At 42.5% G+C, this 16,244-nt stretch overlaps 1 protein-coding gene across 1 annotated transcript in view; it reads left to right on the top strand.

Moving 5' to 3' along the window:
- The first annotated feature begins 1,365 nt into the window (after positions 1-1,365).
- Positions 1,366-16,244, top strand: part of AGRP (agouti related neuropeptide) — a 28,878-nt gene continuing 13,999 nt past the window's right edge. The window contains exons 1-3 of the mRNA XM_077292746.1: positions 1,366-1,385; positions 8,454-8,640; positions 11,265-11,353. Coding sequence (XP_077148861.1) covers positions 8,466-8,640; positions 11,265-11,353 — 264 coding nt within the window. The 5' untranslated portion in view covers positions 1,366-1,385; positions 8,454-8,465. The remainder of the gene's footprint in view (positions 1,386-8,453; positions 8,641-11,264; positions 11,354-16,244) is intronic.

Here is a 16,244-nt window from a genome sequence, read left to right on the forward strand (position 1 = left end):
AAGAAATCCGCATTTTTTTTTTTGCGTTTTTTCCCGTTTTTTTCGCGTTTTTTTAGCATTCTGCAAGCGTAATTAGCTTGCAGAATGCTAAAGTTTTCCAAGCGATCTGTAGCATCGCTTGGAAAACTGACTGACAGGTTGGTCACACTTGTCAAACATAGCGTTTGACAAGTGTGACCAACTTTTTACTATAGATGCTGCTTTTGCAGCATCTATAGTAAAAGATAGAATGTTTAAAAATAATAAAAAAAATAAAAAAATGCTTATACTCACCCAGACATCTCATCAGCGGCGTCCGTTCTTCTTCCTATAGCTGGTCTGTGCGCACAGGACCTCCCGTGACGTCACGGTCACGTGAGCGGTCACATGACCGCTCACGACCAATCACAGGACAGTGACGTCATCGGCAAGGTCCTTCACCGCACATCAGCTACAGGAACCGAAGCGGCAGCATGCAGTGGAGGCGGGAAGACATCGAGGGTGAGTATAGGACTATTTTTTATTTTAATTCTTATTTTTTGACCAATTATATGGTGCCCAGTGCGTGGAGGAGAGTCTCCTCTCCTCCACCCTGGGTACCAACCGCACATAATCTGCTTACTTCCCGCATCGTGGGCACAGCCCCGTGCGGGAAGTAGGCAGATCAATGGACCCCTAGGTGTGCGGAATCCCCTGCAATTCCGCATTTTAATGAACATGTTGCTTTTTTTTCCGCGATGCGATTTTTTCGCGGAAAAAAAGGCTACATTTGCACAAAAAATGCGGAATACACTTAAAATAATAGGAGGCATATGTAAGCGTTTTTTTCGCGTTTTTATCACGTTTTTATAGCGAAAAAACGCGAAAAAAACGCGAAAAATACTTAACGTGTGCACATGGCCTAAGAGTAGCCATCTCCATATTTAACCAACAAATAGTATTCATTATTCTACTCTGAGATGTTGTGGCAAAAACCTGGTGATAGATCCCCTTTAAGTACTATAGTCTGTGCCCTCAGATCATATCTGACAAAAAACAAACAGAAGTAGGAATCTGCAGGCACAAATGTCCTCGCATCACTATCCATCACAAAGTCAAAACAAGCTAATTACCAAATGAAACAGTATGTGGCCGATTGACAGTGACAGCAAATGCAATCAGGATGAAGGAGCCACTACGGGACTACGGGAGCTTTTACCATAAATAACAAGTAATGAATATTATGAGTTCTGAGTGGAATTTATAAATGACTCCTTAATCTGCTCCGCTGTTTGCCATTCAGTATCGTCCTCCTACTCATTGTTGTCCACACGCGTCACCACAATAGACCAACGTTCTCTATATAAGTGTCTTGTGCTCGTCTGAAACATCATCTTTTGGCTTTACCTGGTGACTGCCCCGTGCATGTAAGTTACTATGATTACTAAATACATGTCTTCTCATTCTCTTCTCTTTATATAATAGAAAATTAAAGGCATTGTGTTTTAAAGGAAATGCTAGGCAAATCAACGTGTTATTATTGGAGCTGTCCACCGATCAAAAATGCACATATCTATTCTCCCCATCCGTCACTCAGTGTTAGAGAGAACAGGGAGAGAAAAGTTTGCACACAGATCTCCACAATGTGGACTGTGTAGAAAGCATGTACAGTTGCAGGGAGGGCAGAAAAAAACAGACTGTAGAAAAGGAGGAAAGCACCTGAACAGTGAAGTTGTGCAGGACAGAAGCAGGAATTAAACTTTATTATACTAATATGTAAAAAACATTTTGCCATGTGAAAGCTGACCATGTTCTTTGTTTGTGATGGGGGAGAATGGAAAAAAACATCTCTGTCATAGTTATTTTTATATTTTGAGAGTTCAACGTGCAGCATACATAACATGGTCACGTCAATCTAATGGTCAGTGCAACTTTATCATTACCGAAATGATATATTCTTACATTCATCACTTTAGTACAATAAAATCACTATAAAATAAACACAGAAAATAGCATTTAAAAAAAAAAAATCTTTACAGTGTTTACTGCACAAATTATTACTGTTGTGGCCAAACCAATTATTTCTACATTCTTAACTGTTTAATATTTTTGGACAAAGGATTTAGGTGATAAGAAGAAGACAATTTATTCATTTATTTTTCCATGTTCCAGTAAAGGAATTGACCATATGTTTGATGTTGTTATACACTATGAGAACCTAATAGAGTAATTAAGATAGTACACCTTAGGGCTTTGGCTGTAGTGGAAACCCCTTTCCTTATACAGCCATCTAAATATGGATTCTCAAAGTAAGTACACCAGCCTCATTTGGTCAGATATCTATTTAATAATATATGTTATTTATTTTGTGAAATCCAGCAACAGATTCCGATGAGGTTTGGATTGTGTAGGTGCAGCTATAACCCAGTGAGCTGCTCATCTGTGCAGTTGAACATGATCAGATCCTACATCTCGTGGTATAAGAAGACAATTCCAATCACTTATGCAAAGCACATTTTACCAAAATGGGAGGGAATTGAAATATGAAGTATTTTAAAAAGTTCCCGAATGGTTAAAGGAAATCTGTCTTCGGAATTTCACCCCCCCCCCAAAACTATTTATATGCACATGTAGCTCTTTCACAGACAAGTCCAGCGATACCTTTACATGGTCAATCGATAAAATCGATAAGCAAATGAGGCTAAGGAGCTATTTGTAGATTTGAAACCTCTGTCACTCCGGCTCTATTCCCCTCTCAGCACCGTCTACTGCTGCTTGACTGACAGCCTTTATTATGTGTGATTTCATGCAAAAGAGCCGTCAGTCAATCAAGAGGAGGTGGCTCTGGATGGGGAATAGAGCTGGAGTGACAGAGGCTTCAGATCTACAAATAGCCCTTCAGCCTCACTTTCTTCTTATTATTTTTATTATTATTATTAGACATTTTTATAGCACCCTTTTTTCCATGGCGCTGTACATGTGAAAAGGGGCAAATATAGACAAGTACAATAAACATGAGCAAAAACAAGGCACACACAGTACAGAAGAGAGGACCCTGCCCACAAGGGCTCACAGTCTGCAGGCAATGGGTGAGGATACACTAGGAGAGGGTAGAGCTAGTTGTGCGGCAGTTCAGCAGACTGAGGATCACTGCAGGCTGTAGGTTTGTCGGAACAGGTGAGTCTTCAGTGAGTCTTTTTGAAAGTTTCCGTGGTAGGCGAGAGTCTGATGTGTTGGGGTAGAGCGTTCCAGAGTATGAGGGAAGCATGGAAGAAGTCTTGTATGCGGTTGTGGGAAGAAGAGATAAGAGGGGAGTAGAGAAGGAGATCTTGAGAGGAACGAAGGTTGCGTGTAGGTAAGTACCGGGAGACCATGTCACAGATGTATGGGGCAGATATGTTGTGGATAGCTTTGTACGTCATAGATAGGGTTTTAAACTGGGGCCTCTGGACAATAGGAAGCCAGTGAAGGGCTTGGCATAGGGGAGAGGCAGGGGAATAGCGGGGAGACAGGTGGATTAGTCGGGCAGCAGAATGTAGGATGGATTAGAGTGGTGCCACAGTGCTAGATGGGAGGCCAGAGAGTAGGAGGTTGCAGTAGTCGAGGCGGGAGATTATAAGGGCGTGCACTAGTGCTTTTGTGGTTTCGTGGTCAAGGAATGCGCAGATCCGGGAAATATTTTTGAGTTTGAGATGGCAGGAGAAGGCAAGGGCTTGGATATGTGGCTTGAAAGAGAGGGCAGAGTCAAGGATCACCCTGAGGCACCGAGCATGCGGGAATGGGGAAGTGAGCCAGCCATTGACATGGATGGATAGGTTTGGTAGAGGGGTAGAGTGAGAAGGGGGAAAGATGACGAATTCTGTTTTGTCCATGTTCAGTTTTAGAAAGCGAGTTGAAAAGAAAGATGAAATAGCAGACAGACATTGTGGGATTTTGGTCAGTAAGGAGGTGAGGTCAGGTCCAGATAGTAGATCTGCGCGTCATCGGCGTAGAGATGATACTGCAAACCGTGGGATTCTATGAGCTGTCCCTGGCTAAAGGTGTAGATGGAGAAGAGTAGTGGTACTAGAACTGAGCCTTGGGGAACACCAACAGACAAGGGGCAAGGTAAGGAGGTGGTGTGGGAGAGGGAGACACTGAATGTCTGGTCTGTTAGATATGACGAGATCCAGGATAGGGCCAAGTCTGTGATGCCAAGAGATGAGAGAATTTGTAGCAGGAGGGAGTGGTCCACAGTGTCAAAGGCAGAAGACAGGTCCAGAAGGACAGAGTAGTGTCACTTGCTCTTGGTGGTTAGTAGGTCATTGGTGACTTTAGCTAGGGCAGTTTCAGTTGACTGATGCGGTTGGACGCCAGATTGTAACCGGTCAAAGAGGGAGCAGGAGGAGAGGTGGGTGAACAGTTCAAGATGGACATGCTGTTCCAGTAGTTTTGAGGGAGAAGAGATATTGGGTGATAGCTAGACACAGAGGATGGGTCGAGGGAGAGCTTTTGGAGGATGGGTGTGATCGAGGCATGTTTGAAGGATGAGGGAAAGACACCATTTGTAAGTGAGAGGGTGAAGAGGTGTTTTAGAGCAGGGATGAAGACTGTGGTGAAGTTAGGGATGAGGTGGGACGGGAGCGGGTCAAGCGTGCAAGTGGTGATTTGTGATCTTGACAGGAGGGAGGAGAACTGATCTTCGGTTATGGTGGAAAAGGTGGTTTTGGAGGAACAGGGCTGAGCAGCTAAGAGGGGGCATTGGGCGCTGCGGGCCAAAGCTTTCTCTGATAGTATCAATCTTCTGTTTAAAGAAAGAGGCAAAGTCTTCAGGAGAAATGAGAGGAGAGGGAGGAGGTGTCGGGGGACGGAGTAAAGAATTGAAAGTGTTGAAAAGCTGTTTAGGGTTGTGAGACAGGGAGGATATAAGGGATGAGAAGTAAGTTTGTTTTGCATGGACTTGAAGCTGGCGAAGGACTGCTTGTATGCGATGAAGTGCTCGGTAGAGTGGGATCTCTTTCATCTTCGCTCAGCGACCCTGGAAGCCCATCTTAGTTCTTTTGGTCAGGTTGGTCAGCCAGGGCTGCCTGTTGATTGTACGACTTTTGCTATGTGTGAGGGGGGGGCAACCAAATCAAGTGTAGCTGTTATTGTGGTGTTATAAAAAGTGTCAGCAGCCTCTGTGTCATAAAGGGAAGCTATTTCTGTAAGAGGGAGAAGGGACTCAGAGAGTGAGTGTAAATTGAGGTGTTTGAGATTTCTGCGAGGGTGGTTGAGTTTGTGGAGTGGGGGTTGCACACTAGGTGAGAAGAGAGAAGATAATGACAGTAGGTTGTGGTCAGACAGGGGAGAGGTGAGATTAGTAAGGGAACAGAGGTGGGTGAAGATAAGGTGTAGCATGTTGCCATCTTTGTGAGTGGCTGCAGAGGACAATTGAGTGAGGCCAAAGGAGGCAGCAAGTGATAACAGTTTAGACTGATTTCTCAGTAATGGAATAACAAATTGGCAATGTAAGGGTATCACTGGACTTGTCTGTAAGAGATACATGTGCATGTAAATAGCTTGGGCTGTGAAATTCTGCTAACAGATTCCCTTTAAGATTTTTTTATCTTTTTTTTACATAAAACTGGAAAACATCTTTAAATATACACTGTTTACACAAGCAAGGCACTAGGTATGACAATTTTGGGGGGTAGTTTGTTGCATTTTCCCATTGCAAATATTCCTTATTTCCTTCCATTTGTTAAAAAAATGCATGATGTGTTAATTAAAGGGAACCTGTCATTAGATTCATGTGACTGCAACCAATAACCAGGAGTGTTTTACTGTGAAATGCTGGGCTGTTCCAGAGAAAACATAGTTTGAAGAGCCAGCAGGGAATTAGAGAGAGACCTGATGTCACACACGTGGATCGTTGACCCATTGTGCCACAGGCCGGGCTTACCTAGGAGAGGCGTAGTTAAATGGCTACCTGGTTTTCGCTTGAACTCCTGATAGTGGAGTTAGACTTGAGCTGCAGTTAGTTACCAAGGACCTCTTCTAGACAGTCCCCAGGACAGCAGCTACTGACCCCATGGGTCAGGATCACAGACATGGACACAGGATCAGAGTCTCTGATAGGATAGGATTCAGACACTGTTTAGACAACACAAGTTTTTGGTCACTAGCAGGACTCAATTTGGATACTGGAACATGCTCCAACAGTACAGACTCTGGAACCCTAACCAGGACAGTCACTGGCATTGGTTTTATCACCGTCGTAATGGTTACAAGTTGGGGGACTGCGGGCTCAGGAACCACAGGAGCAGTGTCAGGCTCAGGTATCACAGGGGCGGAGTCAGGGTCAGGAACCACAGGAGCAGTGTCCGACTCAGGTATCACAGGTGTGGAGTCAGGCTCAGGAACCACAGGAGCAGTGTCAGGCTCAGGTATCGCAGGTGCAGAGTCAGGCTCAGGTACCGCCAGAGTGGCATTAGAGTTCAGGTACCACAGGAGTGATGTCAGACTCAGGTACCGCAGGTGCAGTGTCAGGGTTCAGGTACCCAGGAGTGTTTTCAGGCTCAAGTAGCACAGGTGCAGTGTCAGGGTTCATATATCACTGGAGCGGTGTGAGGATTCAGATACAGTTGCGGCTTCAGGGTTACAGTATCGCTGGAGAGTTGTCAGGATTCAAGTAATGCAGGTATGGCCTCAGGGTTCAGTTACAGCAGGTGAGGCTTCAGGGTTCAGGACCATACAACACGGCATATAGTAAAAGGTTCAGATTCCTACAACACAGGATACAGGGACTAGGCAACTCACAAGTTGCACAACACTACTAAATAGGGGAAAATTGCTCAGGTACCTCCATGCAGGAGTGTGTGCCTTATATACTTGATTCCTCCTACCTATTGGCTGGGGGCATTTCCAAAGTGCTCATTCTGCATATATAAGAATTCGGGGAGCTCACATGTGCACTAGAAATGCCACCAGGAGACCTGCATGGCATGCACAGGCCCAGGGGAACCACTGCCGTGTGGAGTGTGGCCGGGGCGGTAAATATGTTGGCGTCCCTGCCGGGAGGAGTGAGATCGGACACACAGGGATGTTGACATTAGCGCTACACCTGATTAGTTTGATGCAGCCCCCATCTGGCTTCTCCTGGCTCCACTCCAGGTGATTGACGGGTCTCTCTCATGTGTGTACACAGAGAGATAAGATAGACCAGCTCACCTAGGCTTTCAGGTGGAGATCAAAACTGTATGGGACCACTTGTATAAGTGAAAAAAGGAGATGTTCCAGCTTCAGAAATTGGAAAATTTATTGGCAATTTCTGAAGCTGGAACATCTCCTTTTTTCACTAACAGAGAGAGACCTGCTGGCTGGGGATTGTGCGGAACTAGTCGTCTCTTTCTGTTGTCCCCGGCCGACTTTTCAAACTATGTCTTCTCTGAAACAATTGATCGTTTGAGGTTAGAACAATTGTGCAAGCAGGTTCTGTTTCAGGGTACACTCAGACAGCCGTATAACACAGATGACGCTTGCAACGCAGTGTACGGACTGGCTGGCGGCTCTCCTTGCATGAAATAGAAATACATGCTGTCACGCTCTTGTCAGGAGAGCCACCGGCCAGTCCGAGCATTGCGATGCGATCATCGACCATGTTATACGGTCGTCTAATCGCGTCCTCATACTGCCCGTGGTTTGGTAGCATGAATGTATTGACAATCTCCTTTTATTGTGTGTCAGTTTTTTTTGGAGGCTTTTTTTAACGCTTAGAATCACATGATCTATGAACCACATGACTTATATTGGTGAAAACAAAACGAAAAAGCCACAGATAATATAACATGAATATAAACCAAATGAAAAAAAAACAAGAAAAAAAATAGCATGAAAAAATGGTAGGTTTTATTTTTAAAGCATTCTACTTAAAAGGACTCTGTCAGCACAGATTGACCGTTCAAACATCACAATGGTGTCAAACATTTAAGTGTAACATCCCACCTACCTGTTTTCCCTCTATCTCCACCCCCTCTTCTTTGATTGACAGCTCTGGCTTTATAGAGCCAGAGAAGTGCAGAGATAGATGAAAATCAAGCAGATGGGTAGGTGCACTGGACTGTATGGCCAGACGTGTGCACCGAGAACCTTTAAACCAAAAAATATATAAAAGTAATGAAAAATCAGTACAGAATTATAAACGTAGATTTACAATAATTGCACCAGTAAATATTAGATTCAGTGTACAGTAAGATCACCCGCTATGTTATGTCTACAAATAACTTTCCTGTTATTTCTCCGCTCCTCAGCGGGGTATATGCCCACTAGGGGGCAGTAGACATGGCCCTTCTGTGTTTGTAGGGTCCAAACTTTTTTTTACTTTTGAGTTACATTTAGATGTAAATGAAGGTCGAAACAAAAACAATTCATATTTCTATATAAAGCATACTTTACTCAGTTACTGTACAGAAATGTACATTCATTTAATTAAAGCCATCCGATCTAGATTGTCCATATTTTTTCCATTTATATAGATATCGTCACTCATGATGTTTAATACAGTCCTGCTTTGTGTGGCTATGGTTCAGGCAATTCAGGCCATACTGAGCTCGGACTCCAGCAAGGGGAGGCTTGAAGACATCAACTCTGGTGCAAATACCAGACAATACAGCTACCCAGGATTACTGCATAAAGTCAAGGAGTCCGGGATACTTATGCCAGGTAGGTCTCGTCTGTCCTGTGTCCCTATACGGAGACTATTTGTAGTTGGGCTTCTCTTCCTGACTATATATATACCCCCCTCCTACATACTGCCGATAAGTTCTAGCAGCGGTAATACGGATGATTTACTTCCCTTCGCTGGTGTTTATCTTGTGATACAGAATTCACAAACTTATTACACTGAATTTTCATGATTTTTATCTGAATATTATTATACATTTGTATGGATGACAATGTTGTATTAGATTACAATAGGAATATTTTGGAGCTTTGGGACTCCCACGAATGTCTAGTGGAGAACCCGTTCCTTGACATAAATAGAATTTTTTTTACCTAGTGTAAATGCCGATGTTCTCCTGTTTCTTAGTTGTTATTGTACCACTTCCTTCCTGAGATGTGCCCCTTCTTTCCTGTATATTAATATTTATAGTCAACTGGACGTGGTCCTCAAGAAGATGTCCATAGAGAAGGTTTGATGACTATGTCTACTTGGCTAAAAAGACCAGAATTACATACAGGGCAGAAGAAGCCATATCTCAGGAACATAGAGGTGCATGAACAAAAGAAAAACGTCACAAGGATCAGGAAAACAGGGGTATTTAAAACATCTACATATATATGGCAAGTGACAGGTCCTCTTTAAAGGAATGACAGTTGAAACCAAGTTAATGGAACATGTTGGTGCCAATCACCTATATACCCCCCTCTTCTTTAAATGGCATCTCTGATGGAGCCCTGCAAGGGCGGAGATAGATGAAAAACAAGCTGGTAGGAAGGTGTAAATGATTGGCCCGTCATGATGCAACGAGCGCCTGTGCTTGGGTTGAACAGTCATCCTATGCTGACAGAGCAGCATCGTTCGGCACAGTGCCACTATGGAACCAGGTGAGAAACGGCAATGTGTAAGCATTACAACTTAGACCCTCTAGAGATTAACGCTCCAAAGTAAACCGTGCTGCCATAGAGAGGAAAAAGACAAATACCAAACCACCGTGGATAGGAGATCACCAGAAAGTCACTGAACTCGGGAATAATTAAAAAATAGGCCTTTATTTATAAGATTGGCAACAATTGTATACAATAGTAAAAAAGTTCAGGTCTCGCTTACCCCCCCAGGTATATATATAAAAATTATTTTTTCATATATATTGCTGTGCGATCTTATACAAGCAATTGGTTACCTATTGTTTGGCCTGAATATAGGCCTGCACACGTGGGCACCCTATTTGATTGGGTTATATAATCCCTGGTTATTATGCACTTTTTTTGCACTATTTTGCACAGCGTTAAAAAGTTAATCTATATTTTGCACATAATTTATAATACAATTTTATAATCACGGTTCTTTTGATATTTTGACACTTTTTACTGGAACCTCTGCATCCTATGATATGCACAGCTAGAAATGAGATACTGCACTGGGGGCTATTTTATTGAGCATTTCTATTCCCTGACCTCGTGAGTAAGGTATATATACTTTTTATTTGTGTCATTTTATATAATTAAACTTTTTTACTATTGTATACAATTGTTGCCAATCTTATAAATAAAGGCCTATTTTTTAATTATTCCCGAGTTCAGGGACTTTCTGGTGATCTCCTATCCACGGTGGTTTGGTATTTGTCTCTGTATTACAGTGGTTTCCACTGGTGATGTTTCACAGCATACCCTAACCACGGGCATATTCTGATTTATCGAAGATACTCTCTAGATTAATAATATAATTTTGTGGACTAGTGTGGGTATACTGTGTTTAATAATGCCATAGAGAGGAAGCAGTTCCACAATGGAAATAGAAATGTCTTCGTTTCTACCTTTACGCACTTCATGCTCGCACTTTTTCAGGAACAAACTCCTAGAACTACAAATTGCTGTACGTAGAATGAAGTTTGCTTTTTAAAAATTGCCTTTGTAATTTTTAAAATGTAAAAGATAAATAAATATATATATATATATATATATATATATATATATATATATATATATTTATATTCCTAAAAAACAAAGGAAATGTATATTTTTTTACTTTAGAAAAAAACACAAGTTGGTATACATGCAACACATAAACGCATGTTCACATTGGCCATTAAACAGACAATACTTACAAGAAACAAAATGATCATATCCCCTGCAGTGGCTACATAAGTAAAAAAAAGCAAAAGTGCGTTTAAATAACACAGAGTTCTTAGTAAATACTGCTGTGATCAAAAAAGCATAAAAGCCATCCCACCATTCGCAATATGACCCTGTTCGGGATGGTCCTAAGATGGCTAATATTGTAATATTATAAACCTTACTATGTGTCAGAGTTGACCTCAGTGTGTATAGGGATCCCCTCCTTGAGCTGGATGTTATGTTGGGATGGCTTGTATGCGTTTTTGACCCCAGTGTTTACTAAGAACCCTGTGTTATTTAGATGCGCTTTTGCTTTTTTACTTATTTAGAGCAGGGTATATGACCATTTTGTTTCTTGTAGGTTTTGTATATTTAACATTAGGCCTTTTAGAGATAGTTTTATCTTTAACTTGCTTAACTGTTCATAATAACAGTAATTTTGATCAGGGGTGCTCAAACTTTTACATGCCAATGTATAACGCAGTAAGTATTCTATTTTCTCTTTGTAGCAAACTTTGCAAGATCAGACGTCTTTAGAATTGATACTGGGGCTGCTGAAGAGAGTCTGATAGAAGACTACAGCATGGTGGACCCGAGGGTAAGCCGACTAGTAAGCAGCAAAAGAATTTAAGAACATTGACTTACAAACAGAAGATACATCTATTGTATGGTCTAAAAACTAAGAGTTCATCAGTTGTCGGTTACATTACTTTTACTAGTAAATTGATAGATCACATTCTGAAAAATATATTCTACATTCTGTCAACCAAGAAAAGAATGGTCACAGTTTTGTTTAAAGAAGCTCTCCTATCAAAGATTTTTAATGTATTGCAATCATCATATTATATGGTAGTGTGTAATTACATTTGCTCATTTTGCCTTTCTACCCAGATAATTCTTCTCTTTTCTCTGCTCTATGTAGAAACAGGAAGTACAGTGGGGAAAATAAGTATTTGGTACACTGCTGATTTTGCAAGTTTTCCCACCTACAAAGAATGGAGAGGTCTGTAATTTTATCATAGGTACACATCAACTGTGAGAGACAGAATCTAAAAATAAAAACCTGAAAATCACATTGTATGATTTTTAAATAACTAAATAGGAATTTATTGTATAAAATAAGTATTCTATCACCTACCAACCTGCAAGAATTCTGGCTTTCACCGAAATGTTAGTCTTTTCTGCACTCATTAGCTGTATCAATTGCAACTGTTTTGAACTCATTACCGGTATAAAGACACCTGTGCACACACTCCAACCTCTCCACCATGGCCAAGCCCAAAGAGCTGTCTAAGGATACTAGGGACATAATTGTAGACCTGCACAAGGTTGGGATGGGCTACAGGACAATAGGCAAGCAGCTTGGTGAGATGGCAACAACTGTTTGCACAATTATTAGAAAATGGGTGGTTACGGACACTGATGAGGTTATTAAACTTCTCCATTTTTATTATACAAACATGTACAAATCTTAAACTAATGCTTTGGAGGGAGATATCACGTCTTACCTAGATGGAATTGCTCTTCCAAGGCTGTCTGAAGCTATTAGGGAGGCTTTGGATTAGCGACTGGACTTGAAGGAACTAGATGATGCATTACAAACATTGGAAAGTGAGAAATGTTGTGAATCTGCTTTTGGGCTCCTTCTGGTGGTGGCTAGTGGTACTGGTGACTCGGGTGTGTTTTCTTTCTCAGTTCACCTGTTTTCATCAGTAGTGGGGAGTTCCTATTTAATCCTGCTCTTCAGTCATTGCCTTGCCGGCCATCAATGTAACCAGAGCCTTTCTGTTGCATGTTCCTGCTCCTAGACTACTGATCAGCTAAGTTGGACTCTTAGTCCTAAGTTTGTTTGCATTTTTGTTCCAGTTTACAGTTAAGTCATTCTCTGTAGCTGGAAGCTCTTGTGGGCTGAAATTACCACTCCGGTGTCATGAGTTGACACATGAGTTTTAAAGTAATTTCAGGATGGTATTTTAAAAGGGTTTTCAGCTAACCGTGCAGTTCCCTTTTGTATCTTTCTACTATCTAGTAAGCGGACCTCGCTTTGCTGAACCTACCTTCATACTGCGTATGTCTTTTCCTCTGAACTCACCGTCAATATATGTGGGGGGCTTCTGTCTCCTTTTTGGGGGAATTTCCCTAGAGGTAAGCCAGGTCTGTTTTTTCCTCTACTAGGGTAAGTTAGTTCTCCGGCTGGCGAGAGACGTCTAGGGATAAAACGTAGGCACGCCCCCGGCCACTATTAGTTGTGTGGTAGGTTTAGCTCACGGTCAGCTCGAGATTCCATCACCCAAGAGCTCGTTCGTTATTTATGTGTCCTGACGTTCCCCTGCCATTGGGAACCATGACAGTATGGCCGGCCAAGTGTTAAAACTGTTGGCAGAAGAAAGGAGAGAAAAAGAAGTCTGCAAATTTTTTTTTTTTTTTTTTTGTTTCCTTGGTGCTTGCTCTATAGTTGAATCAGTTGCATTTCAGCTCTAATTGCAGTCTTTGTCTCCCTCTCCTTCTAACCCTTGAATGGCTCTGATCTCACCTGCTTAAAATGGATCCTCAGAGTTTGGCTACAGGTTTGAATAATCTTGCCACTAAAGTTCAAAATTTACATGATTTTGTTATACATGCTCCTATATCTGAACCTAGAATTCCTATACCAGAGTTTTTCTCCGGAGATAGATCTCGTTTTCTGAATTTCAAATATAATTGTAAATTATTTCTTTCTCTGAGACCTCGCTCCGCTGGAGATCCCGCACAGCAGGTGAAGATTGTAATTTCCTTGCTCCGAGGTGACCCTCAAGATTGGGCATTTGCATTGGCACCAGGGGATCCTGCGTTGCTCAATGTGGATGCGTTTTTTCTGGCTTTGGGGTTGCTTTATGAGGAACCTAATTTAGAGATTCAGGCTGAAAAAGCCTTGATGGCCCTATCTCAAGGGCACGATGAAGCTGAAATATACTGCCAAAAATTTCGTAAATGGTCTGTGCTTACTCAGTGGAATGAGTGCGCTTTGGCGGCGAATTTCAGAGAGGGTCTCTCTGATGCCATTAAGGATGTTATGGTGGGGTTCCCTGCGCCTACAGGTCTGAATGAGTCCATGACAATGGCTATTCAGATTGATCGGCGTTTGCGGGAGCGTAAACCTGTGCACCATTTGGCGGTGTCTTCTGAGAAGGCGCCAGAGAATATGCAATGTGATAGAATTCTGTCCAGAAGCGAACGGCAGAATTTTAGGCGAAAAAATGGGTTGTGCTTCTATTGTGGTGATTCAACTCATGTTATATCAGCATGCTCTAGACGCACAAAGAAGGTTGATAAGTCTGTTTCAATTGGCACTTTACAGTCTAAGTTTATTCTATCTGTGACCTTGATTTGTTCATTATCGTCAATTACCGCGGACGCCTATGTCGACTCTGGTGCCGCTTTGAGTCTTATGGATTGGTCCTTTGCCAGGCGCTGTGGGTTTAATCTAGAGCCTCTGGAAGTCCCTATACCTCTGAAGGGTATTGATTCTACGCCATTGGCTAGTAATAAACCACAATACTGGACACAAGTGACTATGCGTATGACTCCAGACCATCAGGAGGTGATTCGCTTCCTTGTGTTGTACAATCTACATGATGTTTTGGTGCTCGGATTGCCATGGTTACAATCTCATAACCCAGTCCTTGACTGGAAAGCAATGTCTGTGTTAAGCTGGGGATGTCAGGGGGCTCATGGGGACGTACCTTTGGTTTCCATTTCATCATCTATTCCCTCTGAGATTCCGGCATTTTTGTCTGATTATCGTGATGTTTTTGAGGAGCCTAAGCTTGGTTCACTCCCTCCTCACAGAGATTGCGATTGTACCATAGATCTGATTCCAGGCAGTAAATTTCCAAAGGGTCGTTTGTTTAATTTATCCGTACCTGAACATGTTGCTATGCGAGAGTATATTAAGGAGTCCCTGGAAAATGGACATATTCGTCCTTCTTCATCTCCCTTAGGAGCCGGTTTTTTCTTTGTATCTAAAAAAGATGGCTCTTTGAGGCCGTGTATTGATTATCGACTCTTGAATAAAATTACAGTCAAATATCAGTATCCTTTGCCACTGCTGACTGATTTGTTTGCTCGAATAAAGGGGGCTAAGTGGTTCTCTAAGATTGATCTTCGTGGGGCGTATAATTTGGTGCGAATTAAGCAGGGGGATGAGTGGAAAACCGCATTTAATACGCCCGAGGGCCATTTTGAGTATTTAATAATGCCTTTTGGTCTTTCAAATGCCCCTTCAGTCTTTCAGTCCTTTATGCATAACATTTTCCGTGAATATTTGGATAAATTTATGATTGTGTATCTGGATGATATTTTGATTTTTTCGGATGACTGGGACTCTCATGTCCAACAAGTCAGGAGGGTTTTTCAGGTTTTACGGGCTAATTCCTTGTGTGTGAAGGGTTCTAAGTGTATTTTTGGGGTTCAAAAGATTTCTTTTTTGGGGTACATTTTTTCCCCTTCTTCCATTGAGATGGATCCTGTTAAGGTTCGGGCTATTTGTGATTGGACGCAGCCTACTTCTCTTGAGAGCCTTCAGAGATTCTTGGGCTTTGCTAATTTTTATCGTCGATTTATAACTGGTTTTTCGGATGTTGCTAAACCTTTGACTGATTTGACTAAAAAGGGTGCTGATGTTGCTGATTGGTCCACTGCTGCTGTGGAGGCCTTTCGGGAGCTTAAGCGCCGCTTTTCTTCTGCCCCTGTGTTGCGTCAGCCTGATGTTGCTCTTCCTTTTCAGGTTGAGGTCAACGCTTCCGAGATTGGAGCTGGGGCGGTTTTGTCGCAGAAAAGTTCCGACTGCTCCGTGATGAGACCTTGTGCGTTCTTTTCTCGAAAATTTTCGCCCGCCGAGCGAAACTATGATATTGGTAATCGGGAGCTTTTGGCTATGAAGTGGGCTTTTGAGGAGTGGCGTCATTGGCTGGAGGGGGCTAGACATCAGGTGGTGGTATTGACCGATCACAAGAATCTGATTTATCTTGAGTCTGCCAAGCGCCTGAATCCTAGACAGGCGCGTTGGTCGTTGTTTTTCTCTCGGTTTAATTTTGTGGTCTCATACCTACCAGGTTCTAAAAATGTGAAGGCAGATGCCCTTTCTAGGAGTTTTGAGCCTGATTCCCCTGGTGATTCTGAACCTACAGGTATCCTTAAGGATGGGGTGATATTATCTGCTGTTTCCCCAGACCTGCAACGGGCTTTGCAGGAGTTTCAGGCGGATAGACCTGATCGTTGCCCGCCTGGTAGACTGTTTGTTCCTGATGATTGGACCAGTAGAGTCATCTCGGAGGTTCATTCTTCTGCGTTGGCAGGTCATCCTGGAATCTTTGGCACTAGGGATTTGGTGGCTAGGTCCTTCTGGTGGCCTTCCCTGTCTCGAGACGTACGAGTTTTTGTGCAGTCTTGTGATGTTTGTGCTCGGGCCAAGCCTTGTTGTTCTCGGGCTAGCGGATTGTTGTTATCCT

Source organism: Ranitomeya variabilis, chromosome 2 (assembly GCF_051348905.1).
Source record: "Ranitomeya variabilis isolate aRanVar5 chromosome 2, aRanVar5.hap1, whole genome shotgun sequence".
Taxonomy (NCBI): domain Eukaryota; kingdom Metazoa; phylum Chordata; class Amphibia; order Anura; family Dendrobatidae; genus Ranitomeya; species Ranitomeya variabilis.